A 23,206-nucleotide genomic window follows, 5' to 3' on the forward strand; every position below is an offset into this window, starting at 1 on the left:
TACATAGGATTCCCTAACTAAATTGAAACTGCTTTTGGTATAAATTTGGTATAAAAATTAACAATAAAAAAGACGAAAATTCTGAAAACTTGCAGGAACATAGGAAACTAGCTGCATTATCAATGAACAACCTATAGAACAATTCGAATATTTCAGCTATTTAGGTGCAATTTTTAGTGAAGATGGCAGATTAAATATCGAAATAGACAAGAGATTTATCAAATCCGGAGAGCCACTTGAGTAAATTTGTATGGAATAAGAGAGAAATTAGCCAAAACACTATACTAGCAGTATAAAAGATGGTGTTAAAACCAATTTTAACTTAGGGATCTGAGAACTGGGTTAGAAATAAAACATATGAAAGACTGCAGTCCAGCGATATGAGATTCTGAGAAAAATTAGAGGAGTAAACAGATGGCATCGATTGTAGAAATTGGTTCAAAATTAAGATATCAGGAAGGAACTTGATATAGTGAGCAGAGTTAAACTAAGGTGATATGGTCATGTAAATAGAATGGAAGAGGATTGGTTATCAAAATTGGTATTTGTTGCCAAGATGGTAGGAAAAAAGACCCAGAGGAAGACCAACATAGGTGGATGGCTGCAGTCATTGGCACCCTGGAAGGCAGAAATATAAGATATGACAATGCTAGTGATGATAATTGAGAGACTAATTTGTAGTAAAATTGTTGATAGGAGATTATTAATAATGTAAACTTAACCTTGTAGTACAGGAAAACCCTGCTTAACACAAATTCAATATGCATGATAATCAATTAATGTGATTTTTTACATTATGCAAAATTTTACATTATGCGAACATTTTTGCCACCAATCTGCAGCAAGTGGATTGGGCAATCCACTTGCTGGAAGTCATTAAGAGACATGAACGTGGCGCCAGTAATACAATGATTGTGTGAGACCTGGGATACTGCGAGTCCATGGTTTGAACTATATTAAATAAGAGCAAAGAATACAAAGAACAAGGAAAAGTTGCTACTGCTTCTTTAAGCACACTGATCACCTGAAATAGAAGCTATTTAATGATCGAGATGAATGTCTTCTGTCACTCTGGATTGAGGATTATAACCAAAAAAGAATACCTCTTAGTACACAGAATATTCAGGCAAAAACTCTCAATATTTTAACCTCATTGAAAGGACCAAATTTCAAGAGGAATGTGAAAGCTTTACTGCAAGTTTAGGATGGTTTGACTGTTTTAAAAATCGAACTGGACTGCATAATGTAAGAATAACTGGGGAATCTGCTAGTGCTGATCAAGATTCTGCATCCAAGTTTCCTGAAGAATTGCAAAGGATCAGGAGGGTGATTATGACGATTCGCAAATATTCAACGTCGATGAAACTAGTCTCTTTTGGAAGCATATGCCAACTCAACTTTCCTAGCTAAAACTAAAGCATTTCAACCAGGATACAGAGTATCTAAAGATTGTCTTATGCTTTTATTAGGAGGCAGTGCAGAAGGTGACTTTAAACTCAAGCCTATGTTAGTTTATCTTGCACAAAATTCAAGATCTAACATTATTGAAGAAATCAGCACAATTGGAAAAGAACTTGGATTTAATGAACTGGATAATGAAACTTGCTTGATTCCCATTCAGAACAGTTAAGTGAGAATGATCTCCTTCAACTGGAAGAACTGCATGCATATGAAGAAGAAGATAAGGAGTGCAAACAAGAAGAGAATGTTATGACTAGGAAGCTAACTGCGAAAGAACTTGAGGTAGTTTTCAGTCACATTGAGTATGCTAAGGAGATTTTGTTTGATGCTGATCCTGATATGGAATGAAGCTTCGAAGTTCGAAATCTTGATAAAGTGATTGCCAGCTATCTCAAATTGCATGACAAGATGAAAAAGTCAAGCACGATTCAAACATCTTTACTTAATTTTTTTGTAAAAAAAGTAGCACAATCAAATGTTTAGACATTAAATAAAAAAATTAAGCAATTGCTTTTTATTAACTCTGATGATTTTATTCTCTAATATAGCTTATACTGTCATTTTTTTTTCCAAATTTACACTAACTGATGAATGAATTATAATTATTCCTATTGTATTCACTTAACATACATTAATTGATGGATTAATTAATCATGTTAAGTGAGGTTTCCTGTACTGTCATGGTCTCTTGATATGTACAATCAAGCAGTGTACATATCAAGAAATGGATAATGATGTTGATTCTTGGTATGAGATTTTTGTTAGTTCTTATAGTCACATGTAAACAGAAAAGACAGCTTTTCTGTGATTTTATTTCTCTGTAATAAAAATAGAAAGCCTTTGGGGTAAATGCTATCTTGAGATCAAACGGCATGCTATAATACATTTTCCTACTTATTCATGATTAAAAATTTATATCATCTAAAACAGAAATATAAGGCTGCCATATATAAATAATTTTTCCCCTTTAAATAATAATTCTGCAAGTATTAAGAGGCACCATACTATAGGATTTGCAATCAAAAGGTTGCAAACCCTATAGTATGGTGCCTCTAAATCTCATTCAATGTTGACAGTGCCCTTTGGTTGTAAAGACCTGGATTCGTATCCCATCTAGGACACACATAGAACCTTATAGGTTTTTTTTTTCTTCTTTTTCATTTAAAGGTGAAGGTATGTTAGCCAATCTCATACAGAGGTAGCAAGTTTTTTCCTCCTGGAAACTCAAGTTTTTCATGATGTGAAACAGGCAAATTGCTGGAACAATTTACAGGTAAATAATTGATCTCACAGCCTAAACTTCTTTGGGCATAATTACTGACAACCACATCACTCTTTAGCACATCAGCAATATGTGCAAACAAGAGATTAAGTAGAAATGAGGAATATGTTGATATGTTTCTTGGCCTATACAAAATCATTGAAGTATCTGGAACAGAACATCTCTGATTGGTGAATCTTCGAGAGAGGGGGATCATCACTTAACTGGATTGCCCTCTTTTGGATAGCATCAAATATCTGGAGAGCTATAGGAACAGTTTGCTATAGTGAATTTAATAGCATCATGCCTATTGAAGTTTTGTTTTTTTGATAGTTGGCTGTTGTGAGTAAATTTGTTATAATGCTGTTTGCTGTAGTTAGAGTCAACTGTATAAGGTGGGACAGATTTGGGGTTTATATAGTGTTAGCAGTTATACAGGTGATAAGTAATGTCTTGAGTAGGAAAGAATAAATTAGTAGTATTTTGGGGGCTCAAGAGGCAATGTAAACAGTGTGTTTGAAGCAGGAAATTCTAGATGCGTAAATAAGCCCAAGAAGATATATATATATATATATATATATATGATCTTGTTGGAGATCTGGGCATTATTGAAGAAGATAAATTGTCATTAAAGGACAAGATCCAGCAAGAACCAAAATAGTAATAGATAACAAGATCTTAGAACAGGTGAATTCATTTAACTACTAGGATGTATGATCACATATGAAAATGAAAAAGATATAAACCTAAAAATTGCAAAATATTTAAAAATAACAGGTGTAATTAACTCTATATTTAAACCAAACCTAGTTCAAAAACAAACCAGGCTAAAAGTATACAATACATTAGCCCTGCCAGTCTTAATGTATGGAAGCGAAATCTGGACAGTAAAACAAAAAGACAAACAAAGATTAACAACAGCAGAAATTAAGTATATGGGGAAAACTGCAAAGTATACCCTATTTGATCACAAAAGAAACGAAGATATTATGGAAGAATTAAACCAAGAACCAGTAATAGAAAAAATTAAAAAATATAAACATAAATGGATGGAACACGTTCAAAGAATGAAAACAGAAAGATTATCAAAACAAGCCTTAAAGTACACGCCATTAGGAAAAAGAAAACCAGGGCGTCCTCTTAAACGATTCAACGATGACTTCTAAGGCCAGAACAGCCATGCTAGGCCTAAATCCTTGATACGCATGACGATGATGACGAAATTGTCATAATTTCCTACTCAGGTAAGTGAAAAATTATCACTAATGTAACATTTCTGAGGGAAAATAAAACAAAAAAACATACTATGTTAATTAATCCAGAGTTGTTACATTTAGTAACAACTCTGGCAGAAGCAGTTGCACATATTACAGTTTTTTATATGGTATTCTTGTTTTTGCTGTTATTAAACTGTGTAGTAAATGAAAGAAATTATTGTGAAATTTCATTAGAGAGATAGTAAGTTGGAAAATAAAATGTATACTAGTTGTTAATAAGTTCTATTTTATTTTATTGTAGGAATTCATGAGAGACAAGTATATATTCAGAATTCTCCAGAAATGAATAACAAAGTTCGAGGAGCTATTAAGAATTATATGATATCTTCAGAATTGGCTCTTCCAAAAATAGAATGGAAACCATACCTTGTATCAGGTATTACAAATTTCTTGTACAGTTGTTTAATTCATTGATATGTAAATATATTCATTTACTTTTTATGGTTTTATTCGTTAGATTTATCTGTCCTGCAAACTAAAATTTGAAATCTCTTCGTTTTTGCAAAACTTTATTTCCAGTTCTTTATCTTTTTTTTCTCTTTCTTTTTTACATAATTTTTTATTCTAATTTTCTTCTCATCCACACTTGTTCTGTCCCATTATTGAATTCCTAATTATTTATATATGGGGTATCACAATTAGAGACCATTTTTGTTATGTTTAGTTTTGATCTTAAACAGCATTAGCTCATCATAAATTTATTAATTCCATATTCCAGATCATATTTTAAATTTCTGAATTCAGAGTAGAATGGAGCAGTGGCACCCAGGATTTAATCTGGGGGGGGGGGAGTTGAATGGATAAAAATATTTTTAATGCAATGAATTTGCATTAAAAATATTTTTATCCGTTCAACTAAAATTCGTGGTGTTCATTTCATTCATTCATTCATTCAATAAAATTCATTAGGTGATTATTAAAATTTATTTAAAGAATAAAATCCAGTTTTCTTTTTTTTTTTACAAAGCTCTTGAATTATTTCAGTTGTGGTTACATTAATTTAATCTCCCTGTGTATATATAGCAAAGCCAGTCCATTCAATCGTGATTGTGTCATGGTAGATCTTAAATAGGTTTTTAAAAGGTGTAAGTTAGAAAATTATCTTTCACTGATGCATGTCGTTACAGGAAGCATTGCAAATATTTTTAAATAAGTGATAGAGGTTAGGATATATCATTTTGTCACACTTTGAAACTGCGTCAATGGCATTTTTGCATGGAGCTATTGCAAACAGTTTTTCAAATTTCTTATACCACAACTTGAATTCAGTGTTCAAAATTGATGGATTTGCATAAGACAAATCACTTGGATAAAATTCACACAACTGACGAAAATCTTCCATTGCACTTGCTGTTGGAGCATCTTTTCTATTTGGTAGAAGAGAAAAAATTTTTTTTCAAAATGTTGCAGTTCCGAGTGAAACATTCATGAAGTTGAGTCAATATTTGGTCAATAAATGAAATGAAAATAGTTCTCCTGAAATACTCTTCTACAGAATCGGCTGGAACATTGGATTATCAATATTAAAATTATTGGCTTTTATATATGCTTCATCGTAAATATCTTTAAATGAAGAATCTGGTGTTTTACGAATGGTATTTAATTGAGCCACAACATCATCAACAAAATTTAGGGCAATTAAGAGGTCACTGTCAGATTTTTGCATTATGTTAGACAATGGTAAAGTATACGCAAATATTTTTTGCAAGCTAAATAAAGATATTATAAAACCAAATTCACACAATGAATTATTCAAAAGTTTTGCATTAGAGGATGAGTCTCTGTCTTCCCAAGAAATGATTGTTTCAAGACTATGAATCACTGCATCATATAATTCCACCATGGTCATGATGGCTTCATAGCGTTCCACCCACCTAGTTGGGCAAACTTGACATAATTTCTGTCTCTTAGTATATGGTGTATACATTGTTGTCAACAAGGACATTCTGTCTCTTAGGGGTATTGAAGAAAATGTGTACCTTTTCAATTATGCCAATGCAATTTCTTATTTTAGTCACAGATACAGCATTTCCAATTGCCAAATTCAAACTATGTGATGCACAATGAACATATATAGCTTGTGGATATATAGCTGATATGTGAGATTGGATACCATTAAACTTTCCGCTCATTGATGCGCACCGTCGTAACCTTGCCCACATAAATATGACAAATCGATGCCATAATTATTTAAGCTTTCTAATATTTTGTTGGATAAGTTTTTTCCTGTAGTGCTTGTTACAGGAACAAATTGTAAAAATTGTTCATAAACTTTGTTATCATTTTCTTTGTCTATATACCTGGCATACAAGGAAAGATGTTCGGTGGTAGAAATGTCACAAGTTTCCTTGGCAAGAATCGAAAAAACATTCCAGCAAATTAATTTTTTCGACCAAACGGTTCAAAATGATTTCATTACATGCATTTATAATTTGATTTTATATGTTCCAGCTAATGTAGGTAGTTTTTTGCAGAATATTTAAAATGTTCAGCCAAGTTTTCATCGTCTGCATCTATTCTCGTTCTTAACAAAGCTCGAAAATTGCCTTCATTGGCAGTTGGCTCCTGTTCAAATGAAAATTCTCCATAATCACGATGTCCTCTCAAGGGTATATTTTGCCAACCACATAAAATTACTGTTTTTATAATCGGTTCTAATCGTTTTCGATTAACTGCAGCTTGTGATGCGCTATATACATCAATTTGTCGATTGATTGGAATATATTTTCCATCTCGAATATTGTTTAACCTTTCGTAAGTCATAATAGTCGTTATATGATATTTTGTTTTTTGATGATTATTGAATTTCTCAATGGCTTTCTTCCAATTATTATAACCTTTCATAACTAACTGCGTAGTTACTTCAGATTTAGATTTTCCAACATTAGCAGGTGGAAAAAACACACAATACTTACAGTACGCAGTATTTTCAACTTGAGAGTACACAAGCCATGTAAATTTTTCAAACCATATGTATTGAAAACTTCGGTTGTGAATTGCAGCACAGGTTGCAGGAAAATTAAAATTTGGTTCTGGGTTCCACAACTTTTTTACAATATCTAAATTATCGTCAGAATTAAATGTTTGTTCTTTCAAAAATGCGATGTCGTGAGAATTATTAATAACCTAGGAAGTACCTTCTTTTGGATAATTCGATGGTTTGTCTGACCTATGACTGGGGAAACCAAATCCAAATCTGTATTGACAATATTAATAGTGCCAACATTCCTACTAACATTTGAATCATCCTTTTTTTAGTTTTTTGGTGTTTTTGAAATAGTTCAATAAAATACTTTGTGTACGTTTTACAGCCATAATTTGAAGCACAAAATCCAAAAAAAAATAAATAAATAAAATCTTTTACATATCATCATCATCATCATCATCATCAAATTCCTGCCATGTACCCTCAAGGGGTGTACAGGATATGACAGTACTACATGAAAAAATTACATCATTACTAACTTCCTATCTACAATTTTCCTCCAAATCAGTCTGTTACTTGTCAAGACTCCAACATTATCAGATCTTATATTTCTATCGTCTAAGGCACTTTGTACCGTATCAATCCACCTATATCTTGGTCTTCCTCTGGGTCGTTTTCCTGCCAACTTGGCAGAGAACACTTGTTTTGCTAATCTTTCCTCTCCCATTCTATTTAAGTGACCATACCATCTGTACCCTTACGACCTTGGGTAAAATTCGAGTTTTTAAATTTCTAACATTTTTTAATTTTTGGGAATGGGAAATTGCTGTTCCCAAGAATTCTTCAGAATTCCTGAAAGTTATATTTTATTGATTTAATATTTATAATTTCTCTTAAATAAGAATTTTTGTGTTTATTCTACTTATAAATCTACCCTATATATATAAAATAATAAGCCGTTTTGTGTAACGTTTTTCTGTCACGTTTTTTTCAAGTTATTTGAAACTCGGGAGGAAAACCTGTCTACCAGTCCGGAACTTTGTGGGGTTGGGAGCCGTAGATGCCAGGGTAGGGGGATGGACCCCCCATTTCGAGGCTTCGAAATTTGATTCATCAGAATTCAAGGAGAACCGGCCTATTGGTCCGGAACTCGGGGGTTGGGCGGCATAGGTGCCAGTGAGGGGGGGAACCCCTTTCAAGTCTTCGAAATTTGAGTCATCAGAATTCAAGAAGAACTGGCCTACTGGTCTGGAAATCTGGGGGTTGGGTGCCATAGGTTCCAGTGAGGGGGGGGAAACCCTTTCATGTTTTCAAAATTCAAGGAGAACTGGCCTACCAGTCTGGAATTCAGGGGGGGGGGAGGAACTTCAAGTCTTTGAAATTTGAGTCATCAGAATTCAAGGAGAACTGGCTTATCGGTCCAGAACTTGGGGGATTGGGTGCCCGGGGGACCCCTTTCGAGTTTTCAAAATTTGACTCATCAGAATTCAAGGAGAACTGGCCTACCAGTCTGGAACTTGGGGGGGGGGAACCATAGGTGCCAGGGGAGGGGCGGAATCCCTTTTCGTGTCTTCGAAATTCGAGTCATCAGAATTCAAGGAGAACCGGCCTTGTGGTCTGGAACTCTGGGAATAGGTGCCGGGGAAGGGGGGGGGGACCCCTTTCGAGTCATCAGAATTCAAGGAGAACTGGCCTACCAGTCTGGAACATGGGAGGTTGGGTGGCGTAGGTGCCTGGGGGGGGGGAAGATGCCCCTAGTTACTATTTAAAAAAAATAATACTCAGTTTGATGTTGGTAAAAAAATTATTATACAGGTACAGGCCATATGGGTCATTATACATTAATTGAAAAACACTGAGTTCGAGATTAACATAAATAAAATGCTGGAGCCAAAAAAATAATAAAATACGATAAAAAATAAACTAATACCAACATTTACATTTATTGTTAATTTCTATTTTATATTTAATCCAAATCAAGCCAAATTATTATTATTATTATTATTGCTATATATATATATATATATATATTTTATTTATTTATTTATTTATTTTTTATTTATTCATTTTTTAAGCTTTTCACAGTTAGCAGTAATCACTGCAAAAGCACCAGAAATCCTTTAATAAAGGAGAACAGTGGAACTGACTGATTAGGATAGGAATAATATTTATAGTCTGCATAACAGACTGCTTCATCAAAAAAAAAAAAAAAAAAAAAAAAAAAAATATAAATTTGAAAAATGTTATGTTAATGCATTTATAGTTATTATTCAATCCATGTAATGGATAACTTTTGTGATTATTTGTTCTTAGCTCCAAGTAGAACTCCTGTCATCAACTCAAACAAATATCCATTAACAGATATTTGCCAACCCAAAGATAATGCTGTATCATCTGCCCTAATTTTAAGGAATGACTTTGATTATCCTTATGGTAAGTGAATGTAAACTGCTTTGTCCCTCATATTTTACATTAAGATCTCACTATAGTGAATAGTTTGTTAAAGCATTCTTTTGGGATGGTATTGTATACCTGTGAAGCTTTTGTAGTAATTTTTTAGTAGTTTGTTACAATGAGTGAGTTTCTCATAATGGTGTTTGCTATAGTGAGAGTTAACTGCATTTTTGTGTTGCTAACTAACATTAAATCATAAAAATCTTAGGGCATTAAAATTTAACTGGGAAAGACATTAGACATTATTTTAAATAAAAATATATCTATTTGGCTAATATCTCAATGAAACTTACATTTTAATGCTAACTAACATTAAATCATAAAAATCTTAGGGCATTAAAATTTAACTGGGAAAGACATTAGACATTATTTTAAATAAAAATATATCTATTTGGCTAATATCTCAATGAAACTTACATTTTAATGCTAACTAACATTAAATCATAAAAATCTTAGGACATTAAAATTTAACTGGGAAAGACATTAGACATTATTTTAAATAAAAATATATCTATTTGGCTAATATCTCAATGAAACTTAAATATTCATCATCTTCAGAACCTGCTGAAACAATATACCAATGGCATACATGCTACAGCATGTACTACAAAAAAAATGTTATTTATTTTAATAATATGAGCTCTTCCCATTTATTTGAATTTAAATGAATAGCAAGTAATGTCTGGATTAATATTTAAAAAAAAATTATGTAAATTTTATATAAAGTTTTCAGACAAAATTTCATGTCACAACTAGATGACTGGGATTGCTCTGTGCCATTTCATTCTTTACCAGACTACATATGTATTATGCATTCACAGCAAGTGTTGAAATCAGAGTAGTAGTTGCCAGCTATATAAAAGGGAGAGCAGAAGTTAAGGAGAAGACTTTTTTTGGTACTGCTAATTTTTGGCCGTGTGTGTATGCGCTAAGGGGTTGAGTCTGAGGGATGCATTCCTGTGAAGGAGAAATAGAAGTAAAATAATGTATGAGCACTGATATCTTCTTCTAATGGATAACTTACAGAGAGGACTTGGAATAACACCTAGGGAACAAGCTTTCTCCACTCAACTTTCCTTCCAGGCGTATACCAGATTTCTTACTTTTGTGGCTTGTCTTATTTCAGTCAGTTAAGGAGATCTGCTCTCTGTCATGAAAAACATAAATCATATATCTAATACCATGAAGCTGAGCTGGGATTGCTCATGTTTGTTTGAACTTGCTATCACTACTAAGCACAGAGTCTTGTGGTGGAAACTGAACTCCTACACAAGAGTAGAAGTTTGTTAGCATTCCAAATGGAACATATGTATAAAGAAAGTCTAAGACCTAACATATCTAATTGCCTTTGATTATCCCAGCCTATGGAGAATATTATTATATCACTCTTCCAATAATTTCTTAATTTTTTCCTATATACGAGGGCAGTCTGATATGTTCTCTGCCTTGACCATAGATGGCAACACTATCGGTAAGATTTTTTTTTCTAAGTTGGTACATCTGTCATAAGCATCCATGTTAAATTGCAAGTCATTCTATCAAGTAGTTTGTTTTATACAGCTGTCTGAAGCAAAAGTGTTGTCCCTTGAAATGAATAAAATTGAGTATCTTGTGGTTATAAAATTCTTTCTAAAAGAAGGTTTAACACCAAAAGAAATTTATTCAAAGTTCATAAAAGTTTATGGGCACTCTTCTCCTTCATTTTCTACAATTAAGAAATGGGCTGCCAAGTTTAAACAACAGAAATCATTGATCAAGTGCACGATATGGTATTGGATGACCAGCGGGTCAAAGTGCATGAAATTGCTGAGATTATAGGCATTTCAAAAGAACGTGTGGGATATATTTTGCATGAAGAACTGCAAATGAAAAAGCTTTGTGCAAAATGGGTGCTGCGTTTGCTCACAGCAGATCAGAAATGCACTCACATGAAAATCTCTGAACAGTGCTTGGAGTGTTTTAACAAGAATAAAATTTTTCTAAAGAAAAAATATTACTATGGATGAGACTTGGATTCACCATTACACACCAGAATCCAAACAGCACTCAAAACAGTGAACAGAAGCTGGTTGGCCCAAGAAGACAAAGTCGGTTCCATCAGCAGGAAAGGTGAGAAAACACCTGGGTTGCAGAAGGAAAAAATCATCTTTCATCAGGACAATGCACCTGCCCACAAATTTGTTTTGACAATGGGAAAATTAAGGGATCTGCACTATGAATTGTTGGAACATCCACCCTATTCCCCAGATTTGACTCCCTCTGACTTTTATCTCTGGCCAAAACTAAAACTCTTCGTCGCTGGTCAGCTATTTTTTTCTTCAAATCAAGAGGTGATTGCAGCTGTACAGGGATTATTTTGCAGATCTTTCTGAGAACCACTTCAGGGACGGGATGATGGTGCTGGAGCATCGCTGGAATAAATGTATTAGTCTTAAGGGAGATTATGTTGAAAAATAAAAGTAATTTTGAAATTATAAATTCGTTTTTTCATTGTTATGCCAAGAACTTTTCAGACCACCCTTGTATATTTGTTTAATATATATTTCCTATATATATATATAAAACATATATACAAATGTTTTTTATTTTTAATTAGGTATTTTCTTGGATGTTTGTGCCTTATTTGACTGTGATAGTGCTTTTTAAAATTCTTTCATTACTAGTATTTTAATTGTGTTCTGTTACTCAGTTATACTAAAGATGCCTTCATTATTAAGGCAAAACTTTTACATCTATAAAATATTTATCCACATAAGTTTTCTATCTCTAATTTTTTTTTTTTTTTATAACTGTGTCTACTTATGTACTATTCTTAGTCAGATACAGTAGATATGGGCTCTCTTCTTAGTTCCAACCATAACCTTGTCTGCATTTCCTTTTCTACAATCCACCATGTCTCACTGATCTCAGCCTTGTGTCCCTTAGCACCTTATAGTGGCAAGGGATAATATTTGGGATTTCTCTGCCTCTTTTCCATGGTCTAATTATTTCGGTTCTCCTCACACACACATTCGCCAACTGAATAACAGTAATAATCCTTACTGGAATTGCCTTCATCTCTCACTCCACACAAAATCAACTGACCACCCAAGTCTTCCTTCTTTAAGCGTCCAAAGCAGCACAATGTAAATATTCAGCATACCTTAAATAGCTCTAAGTGAAAAACTCTACTTTCACAGTTAATCTGTACTGGGCCTGAAACAAATGTAAGAAAATCATCAATAAATCTTGAGCAGACTTGTCAAATGCCACAACCTTGCCTCCTGCTCAAATTGTAGTTGAGCCTTTTGGTCTATTACTAAGGCTATTGGCAACTTACCATCCCTCAATAAATAACTCACTGCATGTCTCCTCTGATCCTTCACAGAAAGGCATCAGAAAAATCTTTAGTTATTGAGATACTAATAAGTATCTTTGTCCTGGTGGTATCCCTCTAGTTGTGATAGAGAATGAACAGGCATACTGTATCACCTATACAAACTGTCATATTCATCTTGAACTACTTAATGAGTTTCTCTGTTACTTTTGAGAATACTGAAGTGAAGACAAAGTAATGATGGTTGACTTTTCTTTCCCTTTACCAAACAAAAGGGAAATAAAGGTCAACCATCATTACTTTGTCTTCACTTCAGTATTCTCAAAAGTAACAGAGAAACTCATTAACAGCCAACTTCTACACTGTCTATAGAGTTGCCATTTAGGCAGCCCTATAGGTAGTGAATCACTAATGATTGCTAATATGATTCTGTCACTTCACAGCAAACCTCCTGGCCTACCTTCCATACCTTTAGATAAATGCCATGGAAAAGTCTGAAGAAATCATATAGTGATGGAATCTGGCATAGTTGCCTTCTTGATTGTTCATTCCTCACATTGTATGGTTTCACCAGATTTCTCTGATGGATATCCCAGGGTTCTGTGCCCCCCCCCCCCCTTTTTTTTTTTTTGCTAACTTCAAATCATTGTTTTGCTGATAACAGTATATTTCATTCCTCTTCTTCATTTAAGAAACCTTGTAGTTCTCAAATAATCCAAGCTTCTAGATCTATAACCAATACTGTAAACACTGCTCTCCTCATTATTTTAGTGACTTATTTCCCAGAAGAAAGATATCTTACTTCTGGGAAGTATGACAGGATTGTCTTATTTCTTCTGTCTTATTATCTTTACTATTTCCTCTTACTTTTGATAATTTTATGATTTCTAGTCAAAATTAATTTTCTCTTCTTGGGTTGAGTTTTACATCCAGCATATCCTATCACAAACATATTACATTCATAGCTTCCTTTTCTCCAAAAAAACTTGGTGCCATTTTTTGTTCGGAGTACGACTTCTCATCTGCACAACTCTTAGCATCATATATCCCATACTGGACTTTGTAATAGTGTTCTCACATTTGCATCAGGGTACCAAAATCCTAACTAAGAATACTCAATTCTATCCAGAAGGTAGTCTGCCTAATCAGATAATAATCAAATCTAACATTCTCTGACATTAAGTTCCTTCTGTTTTGTGCTGCTTGAGGAAGTTGTCTTACAACTCAATAACTCCAGTTTCATTCTTCTCATGAGATTTCACAGCTACTACCCAACTAATGTTTGGATAAGTAAAGTCCACCATCATGATTACTTGTGGCTCATCCATCATCTTTATTTGTTAATGCATTTTTTCATCACTAGCAACTGGTCCACTAGGTCTGTAACAACACCCCACTATGTATTTGATCTTGTTAGACTCCACCTCACATCAGATGATTTCAAATTCATTGCTACATGAAAAACTTACTAGTATTGCAGTCATAGGTCTCAATTCTGGCTTGATTCAAGTCATCTAATATCATTAGCAGCATATCCCATCCTCTCCTATCCTGTCTATACTTCTTACAAATACTGTACCCTTTACTTGATACCAGTTAGTAAGTCTTTCTCTGAGAGTCAGGTCTTGCTAATGCCTGCAATCTGATGTCTCCATGTATTGACCAAGGCAAAAAAAAACTCTCCCCTTTGTTTCATACTCCTAGCATTAGTGTACAGACATTAATTACTCTTATGCTTTTTTTTTTGTTTACTCTTTTCTGTAGTCTATGTGACACAGTTGGATAACTTGCAGATCTCTATTCTCATCTAGTGCCTTACTCATGCAGACATCCTTGCACAGGATTAATGTCTGAAGCAGACAAGTACAAAATAATTCTTTCCTCATAATTATTTCTTTGATAATGCCCTTTCCCATCAGCAACACAGCTACATAACATTTTTTGCTCTTATAATTATATACAATTAAAAAAAATAAAAATAATTTTTTTACTTTTCTAAATCAAATTGAAGTTTCATGTAGGGCACAGTTTTTTGACTTAGGATTAACTGTTTCAGCCTAACGTTTACAGAAGATAAATGAAAACACGACAAATTTTTATGTATCTTGACTTATTTCATGTAAAACATATAAAATGCTTGTTTTTGAAAGTTAATTGGTGTATATGCATAATAAATGTAATTATTAAATGTAATAAGTTCTTTCATTCAGAAATACTTTTTTTTATTTCAAAAAATAACATAAATTCTGTGTTTATTTCAAAAAATATTAATTCTGTATTTTCATTTGATTTTTTTTGAATAGCTACAGCACATTAAATGCTAAATCATAATTGATTCTAATATACAGATGTTTACTACTGTGCTTGCTTTTAATTTGTTTCAAATTGTTATTTATTCTATCGTAAAAGCACACAGATACAAGGTTCTTACCCACAAGTCTGAATTGGCAAAAATAAATATGTATGGTCACAACTGAGAAATCTTTGTTCTGTCAGACTAGTCAACTTAGTTCACTTTTCTGCGTCATTTTGATAAACTTGTTTCCTTTAAACAGCTGCAAACAACAAAGTAATGATGTTGATTGACAGATTGGTCTGTAGTTCCTAATACACAAATTCCTCATAGTCAAAGAAAATCATTTTCTTTGACAGGTGTCATACTCACGATGTCTGAATGAAATCTGCTCTTTAACTTTAACTTCGGTGATTATGGTGCCAAACCAAGCAGCAGTCTTTTTAGATAACTGCTGGTTGGTTTTGGGATCATACTGATAGACTCAGTGTTATTCTTCCACTTATTTTTTTCTGCAAGAAGTTCTTTTGTTTCTAACATGCCCTTGAAGGGCACACAAAACAGATGCAGAGAAAATAAATAAAATTGTTTGCATTCTTTCAAAGTCTCTGAAGCAAGCTTATGAGTTTAAAATAAATCACTGCAACTTCTGCTCTTTCATATTGTGTATTTAAACTGCAGAACACAGATACAATTGAGCAAGTAAACTGTATTTACAATCACACACTAAATTATTTATAATGGCACTCAGCTGTACCTAGTGGCAAGTTGTATCATAATCTGTATATATGTCCAGAAGCTATTTGAGAAGTATCCTGTATTATCATGAAAAGAAAGTAATTTTGAACACCTTACTTAAAAATGTTTTTTTTTTTTTTTTTTGTAAATAGATAATGGATATTATTTGTATGGATCAAATATTTTAACTCATGGTGTAAGTAATATCAGTCAGTGTGATGATGAACACAAGGAAGAAGAGGATGAAACTTTAGATCAAATAATTATTGTGACATTGTGGCTCTTTTGGTAAGCATATTCATCCTTTAAGATTTATTATTTAATAAATAGTACAATGCTTGCTTTTGTGAATTGCTTTCTGCACTTATTTGACATTTTGATCAATTTGCCATGAAAATGGATTCCCAACCTGATCCCCAGAATCATTACACAGACATTCATCCACTTTTGAATCTAAAAAACACTCATCCTCAGTTTTTCACAATGCCTCATACATAAATGCTATTTGTAACATTTTGAAGTTCTCTGAAACAGATTACTCGGTATAAAACAAAACTTAATGCAAACTCTCTATTCCTTCATCACTTAATTATATATAGTGCACCCACAGATGCGAGGCCTTTCGACACTTCTGCGCATGTCAAAAGAAGGAGAATCCATTCCGATTATAGGGTAATCAATCCATATTGCGGGATGAGTTGTTTATTATTACACTTCGGAAAATTAACTTCTCTTTTATGATCATTGTAGTTTTTAAAGTGGTATCTATTTTGCTTGTATAACAGTTAGAAAATTTTATGTATAAAGCATGTGATTTCGCATGTTGGTGACCAATTCGTACATTGCCTTATTTCTTTCTCCTCTTCAACATGAATTAACTCTTCTTGGCAGCCTGCCAATGACGGCTCTCTCTTCTGTGGTCGGACTATATCATATTAAACAGTTGAACAAGTAAATCATCTCTATATGAAAGTACACATTTGCATTCATAGAGCCGTTTTACAAGTTTTGATGTGCCTCAGCTGTATTAAATATATGCTTGACACATTCACTGTATCTTTTTGTTTGCTTCTGTTTTCTATTTTTTCGTTCTTTTCTTTGGAAGTTTTCAGTTCCCTGTGACCATTACAATTTTTCTCTTTTGCAGTCTCATTGTTCCCATTATCTTATGTCTCCAATTTAGTTAGTTTTATTATTCACTGCTAATTGCATTATGTTTATTTATTGTTTGTTTGTAATTTCTGCTTTTATACTATATTTTATATATTTTACTGTATTTTTGACCGAGTAATTTCTTTATATGTGTGAAGCATTTACTTCTCAAATTATTGTAATTCTGTTTTCATTTTCATTTTTTTTTTTTTTTTTGTATGTTCGATTAATGAATCTCCATTTCCTGTGAATAATAATATTAAATGTTTGTGTAAACATTTATCTTAAATTATTATAAGCAAAGTGCCTTAAATTCTTAATTACAGGATGTACATAATTCAGATATAAATTGTGGTGGTAAAGCTTGGATGTAAAGCAGTATGATCTTTGTTGTTATATATTTTTATTTGGTGTTTCTGATTGTTTAAGAAAAAAAAAAAAGAAGTATAATTACATATTCATTTTTTATTATGACTTGATCTTTGTCATGTGGAGTAGATCATTATTATTATTATGTCATACTTCCAAGGACTCATCATGGGAGGGCACACTATTCCACTACAACTCACTGTCTCCCTTACTTAATCCTCCATGGCACAATCACCATCTACTACCACCACCACCACTTATGTGTTCTCCCATGACTACTACAGTTCATCCAAATCACATATCCAGTATGAGATCGGCTAATTCACCTACAATTGAAAAAGCCCATATAAAGATTTCTCTCAATCATGATGAGAATCGAACTTAGTTCTTTTTCAATTGAGGGACACAATGTATCATTGTTCTTTCAATTATGCTATGGAGGCAAAAAAAAGTGTCAATTAAATTATTACAATATATGTTGTACTTGACTATCAAACGATAAAATATTTCAGAATTCTGTGAAATATTTAGTTTTCTAATATTAATTTTATCACATTTTGATTAAGTTAATATAAAAATACATGCTGTTTAACTCATAATGTTTGAGTTGAGTGACATATTAGAAACATTATTTCTGTCTATACCAGTCAAAACAATGCTTCAAAATAGAATGCATAAATATTTTTAAATTGAAGAAGTCAGTGATTTAAGTAATGATACATTCAGTTTTAGCTACATGCCTTCATCTTAAGTTTCATTCACCAACTTTACCATGAACAATTAGCCATACAAATGTTAGTGCTGCTGCAGATGTATAAAAAACTCCCATAAAAAAGACCAAAAAAAAATCACATATCCAAAATCACACTAAATCACACTTCATCTGATAAAAAAAAACACTTCCACATCAATTTCACTGGTATAAACATTAATGAACTGAACCCTAATTGCCATTCTCCATGACTACTACAGTCCATCTCAGTTATCTCAACTACATCTTGCATCTGTTCCACAAAAAAGTGAGGAACATGTGCTTTTGTTAAATCAGACATTCCTTGTCAATGACTCTCACATCTAGAATCCTCACTTTTTGATCTACTCTAGCTCAAGGTTTTCTTGCTTCACTTTACAGCTTTCATTTGCTGCTTTTATCACTTTCTTATCTGTTTCTTGCTGCTTTTATCTCTTTTTTACTGCTTATTTTTTACAAAATAATTAGGCTACCCTTTTTTACTGCTTATTTTTTACAAAATAAGCAGTAAAAAAGTGATAAAAGCAGCAAGAAACCATGCTACCCCTTTTTTACTGCTTATTTTTTAAAGCTGATTTCACACAGACTAATTACATAAATTTTGAGGTTATTTTTGAGACTTCAACATTCATTACTCAGACTAGTTCTCTCCCTTTTTCTAACTTCACAGAGCTAGCCAGAATGGAAGCTGAATCATTTGTTATCAGTCATAATATGAAACAAATACTTAACTCACCAACCTGAATATCAGATCAACTTCATCATTCTTCCTGTAGATGTCCATAACTGAAACCATAACCTGATCCATGTGTCCTTCTACAGATCAATCTCCTTCCAACCAGTATCCCATTGTTGGGAACCTCAAGGATTTCTTTCCCTCCTTTCCATCATCAGATTGCTGTTTTTGCTGTCCTGATCCAAACATCTGCTTTGAACTGATAACCAGAGAACATAACTGATATGAGGACTCTCATTCCCCCGCTCTGCTTCAATCCCCTTTTCCATTCTATCCCAGTCCTGGTTCTTTAAAAAATGTTCCTCTGCAGTCCATGATAAAAATAAAGCTTATGCTGTGGCTGATGTCAAAAACTTCAGCCTTCAGCTTTTATTCAGTTTCCACAACAGCTCAAAACAAGTATTAAAAAATGTAACAACAAATCCAAAACAGACTTCCTAAAGCAAATTGCAGTAATTTGTCCAACTGGTAGTTGAGCCTTTTGGTCACTTGTTAAGGCTGTTGGACATAACTTTGATCTTTCCTTGTTTGCACTTCACATCCTGATGGTACTGTGATAACATTATCCTAAGATAAGGAGACCTTTCGGCATCAGTCTTTTCCTCCAACTCTTGTTTATATGACCATTTCTTCTGCTTTTGTTTCTGCCTCACATCCTGATGATACTACGGTAACATCATCAAAAGGTAAGGCAGACCTTTTAGCATCAGTGTCTTTTCCCCCAACTCTTGTTTAGATGACAAGGCAAATCATCTCCAGCAATACACATATTGTTCACCACATGCCTCTACTATCTTTTGTTAGAAAGAAAAAATCCTCATTAGTTTGATACTAATGTCTTCTGGTCCAGTTGGTATCCTCCCAGTTGTGCTCAAAACTTATGCTGTAGCACCATCCTGTATTGCTTATATAAGCTGTCATACGACATATACCCAGCAGCATGGAAGCGAGCCTTTATCATGCCTGAAAAGGGAAGATAAAAGTCAGCCATCAACTATTATCTGATTGTTCTCACCTCAATACACTTGAAAGCGATGAAGAAGGTCATCGACAATAGCATCCAGCTTCTTCACTACTTGGAGATCCAGTTAAATACAGGGTGTCCCAAAAGTCGCCATACATAGGGAAAATGGGAAATTGTAGCTAAATGTACCTTTATTTACAAAATATTCACTACAAAATATTTACAAAATATTCTCTATGTGTTGGCCACTTCTTTCTACGTACACACACAAAGTCTTCTCTCCCACTCATGACAAACACGTTGCAAAATATCTGTTGTTATGCAAGTAATTACATTTTGAATGCATTCCTTTAAATGATCCATGTTTCTGATCTTTTCCTTGTACACCACGGCTTTTAACTGGCCACACAAGTAAAAGTCGAGTGGGGAAAGATCAGGAGATCTTGCAGGCCATTCCACATGGCTGCGGTGACCAATCCACGAACGTGGAAAATGTTGATCCAACCATCGCTGTACGCTAATACCATAATGAAGGTACATTTAGCTACAATTTCCCCATTTTCCACATGTATGACGACTTTTGGGACACCTTGTAATGATCACTAATATGGATTCCTTCATGCTTGTTCTACAGTTCACCTCTTTTGTAACCTTAATCACCTTTGGAGATTTGGAAATCAGGTCATGGAAAGATTTGGAAAAACGCATGTGGTCATTTGATTTTTTTTTTTTATCATTATTATTATTATGTAACACCTCCAAGGAGTCCAAAGACGCAAGGGAGGGCACCTACTTTACAACTCTCCATTTCCACCAACTACAACGAACTGCCATCATCATCTACACCAAAGCCATCTACCACCCACCACCATATTTTCACAGACAATCACAAACATCCATGCCCACGGTGGGATTCAACCCACATCCTTTTAGCTGGAGAGCATATACCCTAACCACTAGGCCAACCTGGCCAGCAATTTCTAAAGTATTTGTTTATGTCTGACATTGATGCTTTCTCAACAACTACTAAGAGTTCTCCTTCTTGTTCTTTATGAATGTTGTCATCTTCCTTTTTGGTCATTCATTGAATGTCATGCTTGAGTACTCCAGGATTCTGTACTCTCACCTATACTTTCTCTTTTTCATCAATGACCCCCCCCCCTCTCTCTCTCTCTCTCTCTCTCTCTCTCACACACACACACAAATAAATCCTATTCACAGATTTGCTAATGATAGATTCTCCATTCCTCTTCTTTGAGAAACTAGGTAGCACTTAGATGATTGAAGCTTCAAGTTCCATAAATGTCTTAAAAATTGATCTCTTCATCATTCTCAAGTTGGGGGCTGAAGATAATCTAGTGAATTTCACTGTTATCAAAACACAATTCTGTCTTATTGTCTGCAGGAAAGATCCTGCTTTACACTCCATATTCAACATCAGGTTTCCCTTTTTGGGGTAACTTTCACATTTAGCTTATCCTGGCATAAACATATTATGCCAGTAGTCCCATCAACTTCTAAGAATCATTACTTCTTTCCTGCTCAACTTCTAACACTAAATAAATCTCAAATCTGACCATCCTTAGAATATAGCTCACACATTTGGAGTAGTGCACCCAAAACCTTCCTAAGAGTTCTTGATTGTATACAAAATAGGGCAGTCTGCCTAATTGGCAACTTCTCTCTCTCTCTCTCTCTCTCTCCAGTCACTTTTCTATAGGTGCTCTATTTCTGCATTATGCTTTTTTGACATTGCTACAATGAATTGGCTACTACTATTTCTCGTCTTTCCTGTAATCATGTAAGAACTAGAATATCCACTGGTCAAAGAGTGACAATCAGATAGGCTGTAGCTAAGGTTAGTATTAAGATGGACTGGATTGAGATAATTTCTGTTGATTCCATAATTTTTTAGCATACTCAAGATCATATCCACATGAACGTGCTCAACAGTACTATGGCATCCAGAACTCCTTCAGATGTCAGCAATAATTTATAGCTGTTCTCTTGTAATGCATATTTTTCTGTTTGTTTTTTCACATTATGCATCCAATGCAGTTTTCTGAGAAAATGAACTTAGTTGTATGTTCAAATAATAAATAGTTTTTTTTTCTTCCCCCTGTTTTGGTATCTATTGACTTCTAGTCATTAAATTTATTTAATTACACACACACACACACACACACGCACACTTAAATGAGTGGTGTGTATATACCTATGTTTGTGATTTTTTGCACATAAAATAATATAAATAATATATGTAATATGATCCATTTCATCTGATGATACAAAAAAAACTGCTTTCTTTTTTTATTAGGAAAGAAGTATTAGCTATCAGCATTGCTACTTCAGTTTTGGTCAATATACTAATACACACTCTGAAGAAAATGCAACGGAAGCACTGCAATACATCGGTATGATTATTTTAGTAAATTTTATAATGCTGGTTTATTTATTTATTATTTTTTCATTTCTTATCTATTTTAATAATTTTTTTAAATCATTACTGCATCAGCAAGCATTCTTAATTCATCCTTTAAGTACATTGATCCTAAACATTTTTGCTTCATGCTTTTAGCAACTTCTGCCTTTAAATTCCTCTTTTTTGCAGAATTTTAAAGTGTTATAGAAAATTTATTATTGCTTATTATTTAAACAATTCAGCACCTAGTTTTGCATTGAATAGTTCTAAGAATGCTAAGAATCATCTTAAATGCTTTTATAGATATTTAAAACAAAAGAGTAGGATGATAGAAAAAATTACCATGCTTAACTCTTTTTGAATGATTTCAAAAATTCAGTCCATGATTTTGCAAAAATCATGGAATGGAAGCAGAAGAATTTGGTAATTCTCTATTAAATGTATATATGACATGTCACTTAATAGTTAAAGTATCTGTTAATAAATATTAAGTTAGATTTAATTAATGATATATATCCGCCAGCAAAGGTTGGTCGATTGGTAGAGCCTCTGCTACCAAAGTTTGAGCACAGTTAGCAGTTGGACAGGGATCAATCGTTCAATGCTGTTGGCACATTCTCCCTCGATGAGTCTTAGGACTCCCTGGAGGTGTCACATAATAATAATAATAATATGGGAAAATTATGATACCTTAACTCATTTGGTGGTTTGAATAAGGTTGGAAATGGAGATAATATATATAAACTAACTCTCACTATGACAAACTCCCAATAAATTCTGAGCATAACTTCATAAATACATTGCTCTTTTAAAGAAAATTCACTATAGCAAATTCTTCATTATACTGAACTGTTTGTGTAGTCCCCTCCAGTCCCCATAGAGTTGACTTTATCAGGGATAATTGCTCCACTTTTCATTATATTGTGTGAGTCAGGTTGGAAATTGTCCTTTCAGCTGATTGGGATGACAGTTTTATCATTAATAAATGTGATAAATGTAGAGAGGGCATATTTTGGAATACAGTGGTGTAAGGCTGTGTACTGTATTGAATTCTTGGAATAGTGCTCTAAGAATTAGAATTTAGGA

General features: G+C 33.5%; 1 protein-coding gene across 4 annotated transcripts in view; it reads left to right on the plus strand.

Moving 5' to 3' along the window:
• LOC150106429 (eukaryotic translation initiation factor 2-alpha kinase 3-like) overlaps positions 1 to 23,206 on the plus strand; it is a 326,794-nt gene that overhangs the window by 158,503 nt on the left and 145,085 nt on the right. For all 4 annotated transcript variants that reach the window (XM_090393133.1, XM_090393132.1, XM_090393130.1 and 1 more), the window contains 4 exons: positions 4,241 to 4,375; positions 9,239 to 9,358; positions 15,879 to 16,014; positions 22,016 to 22,112. In XM_090393133.1, coding sequence (XP_090249259.1) covers positions 4,241 to 4,375; positions 9,239 to 9,358; positions 15,879 to 16,014; positions 22,016 to 22,112 — 488 coding nt within the window. The remainder of the gene's footprint in view (positions 1 to 4,240; positions 4,376 to 9,238; positions 9,359 to 15,878; positions 16,015 to 22,015; positions 22,113 to 23,206) is intronic.

This window comes from Typopeltis vanoorti, chromosome 5 (genome assembly GCF_054136105.1).
Source record: "Typopeltis vanoorti isolate ZY-2024b chromosome 5, IOZ_Tvanoo_1.0, whole genome shotgun sequence".
Classification (NCBI taxonomy): domain Eukaryota; kingdom Metazoa; phylum Arthropoda; class Arachnida; order Uropygi; family Thelyphonidae; genus Typopeltis; species Typopeltis vanoorti.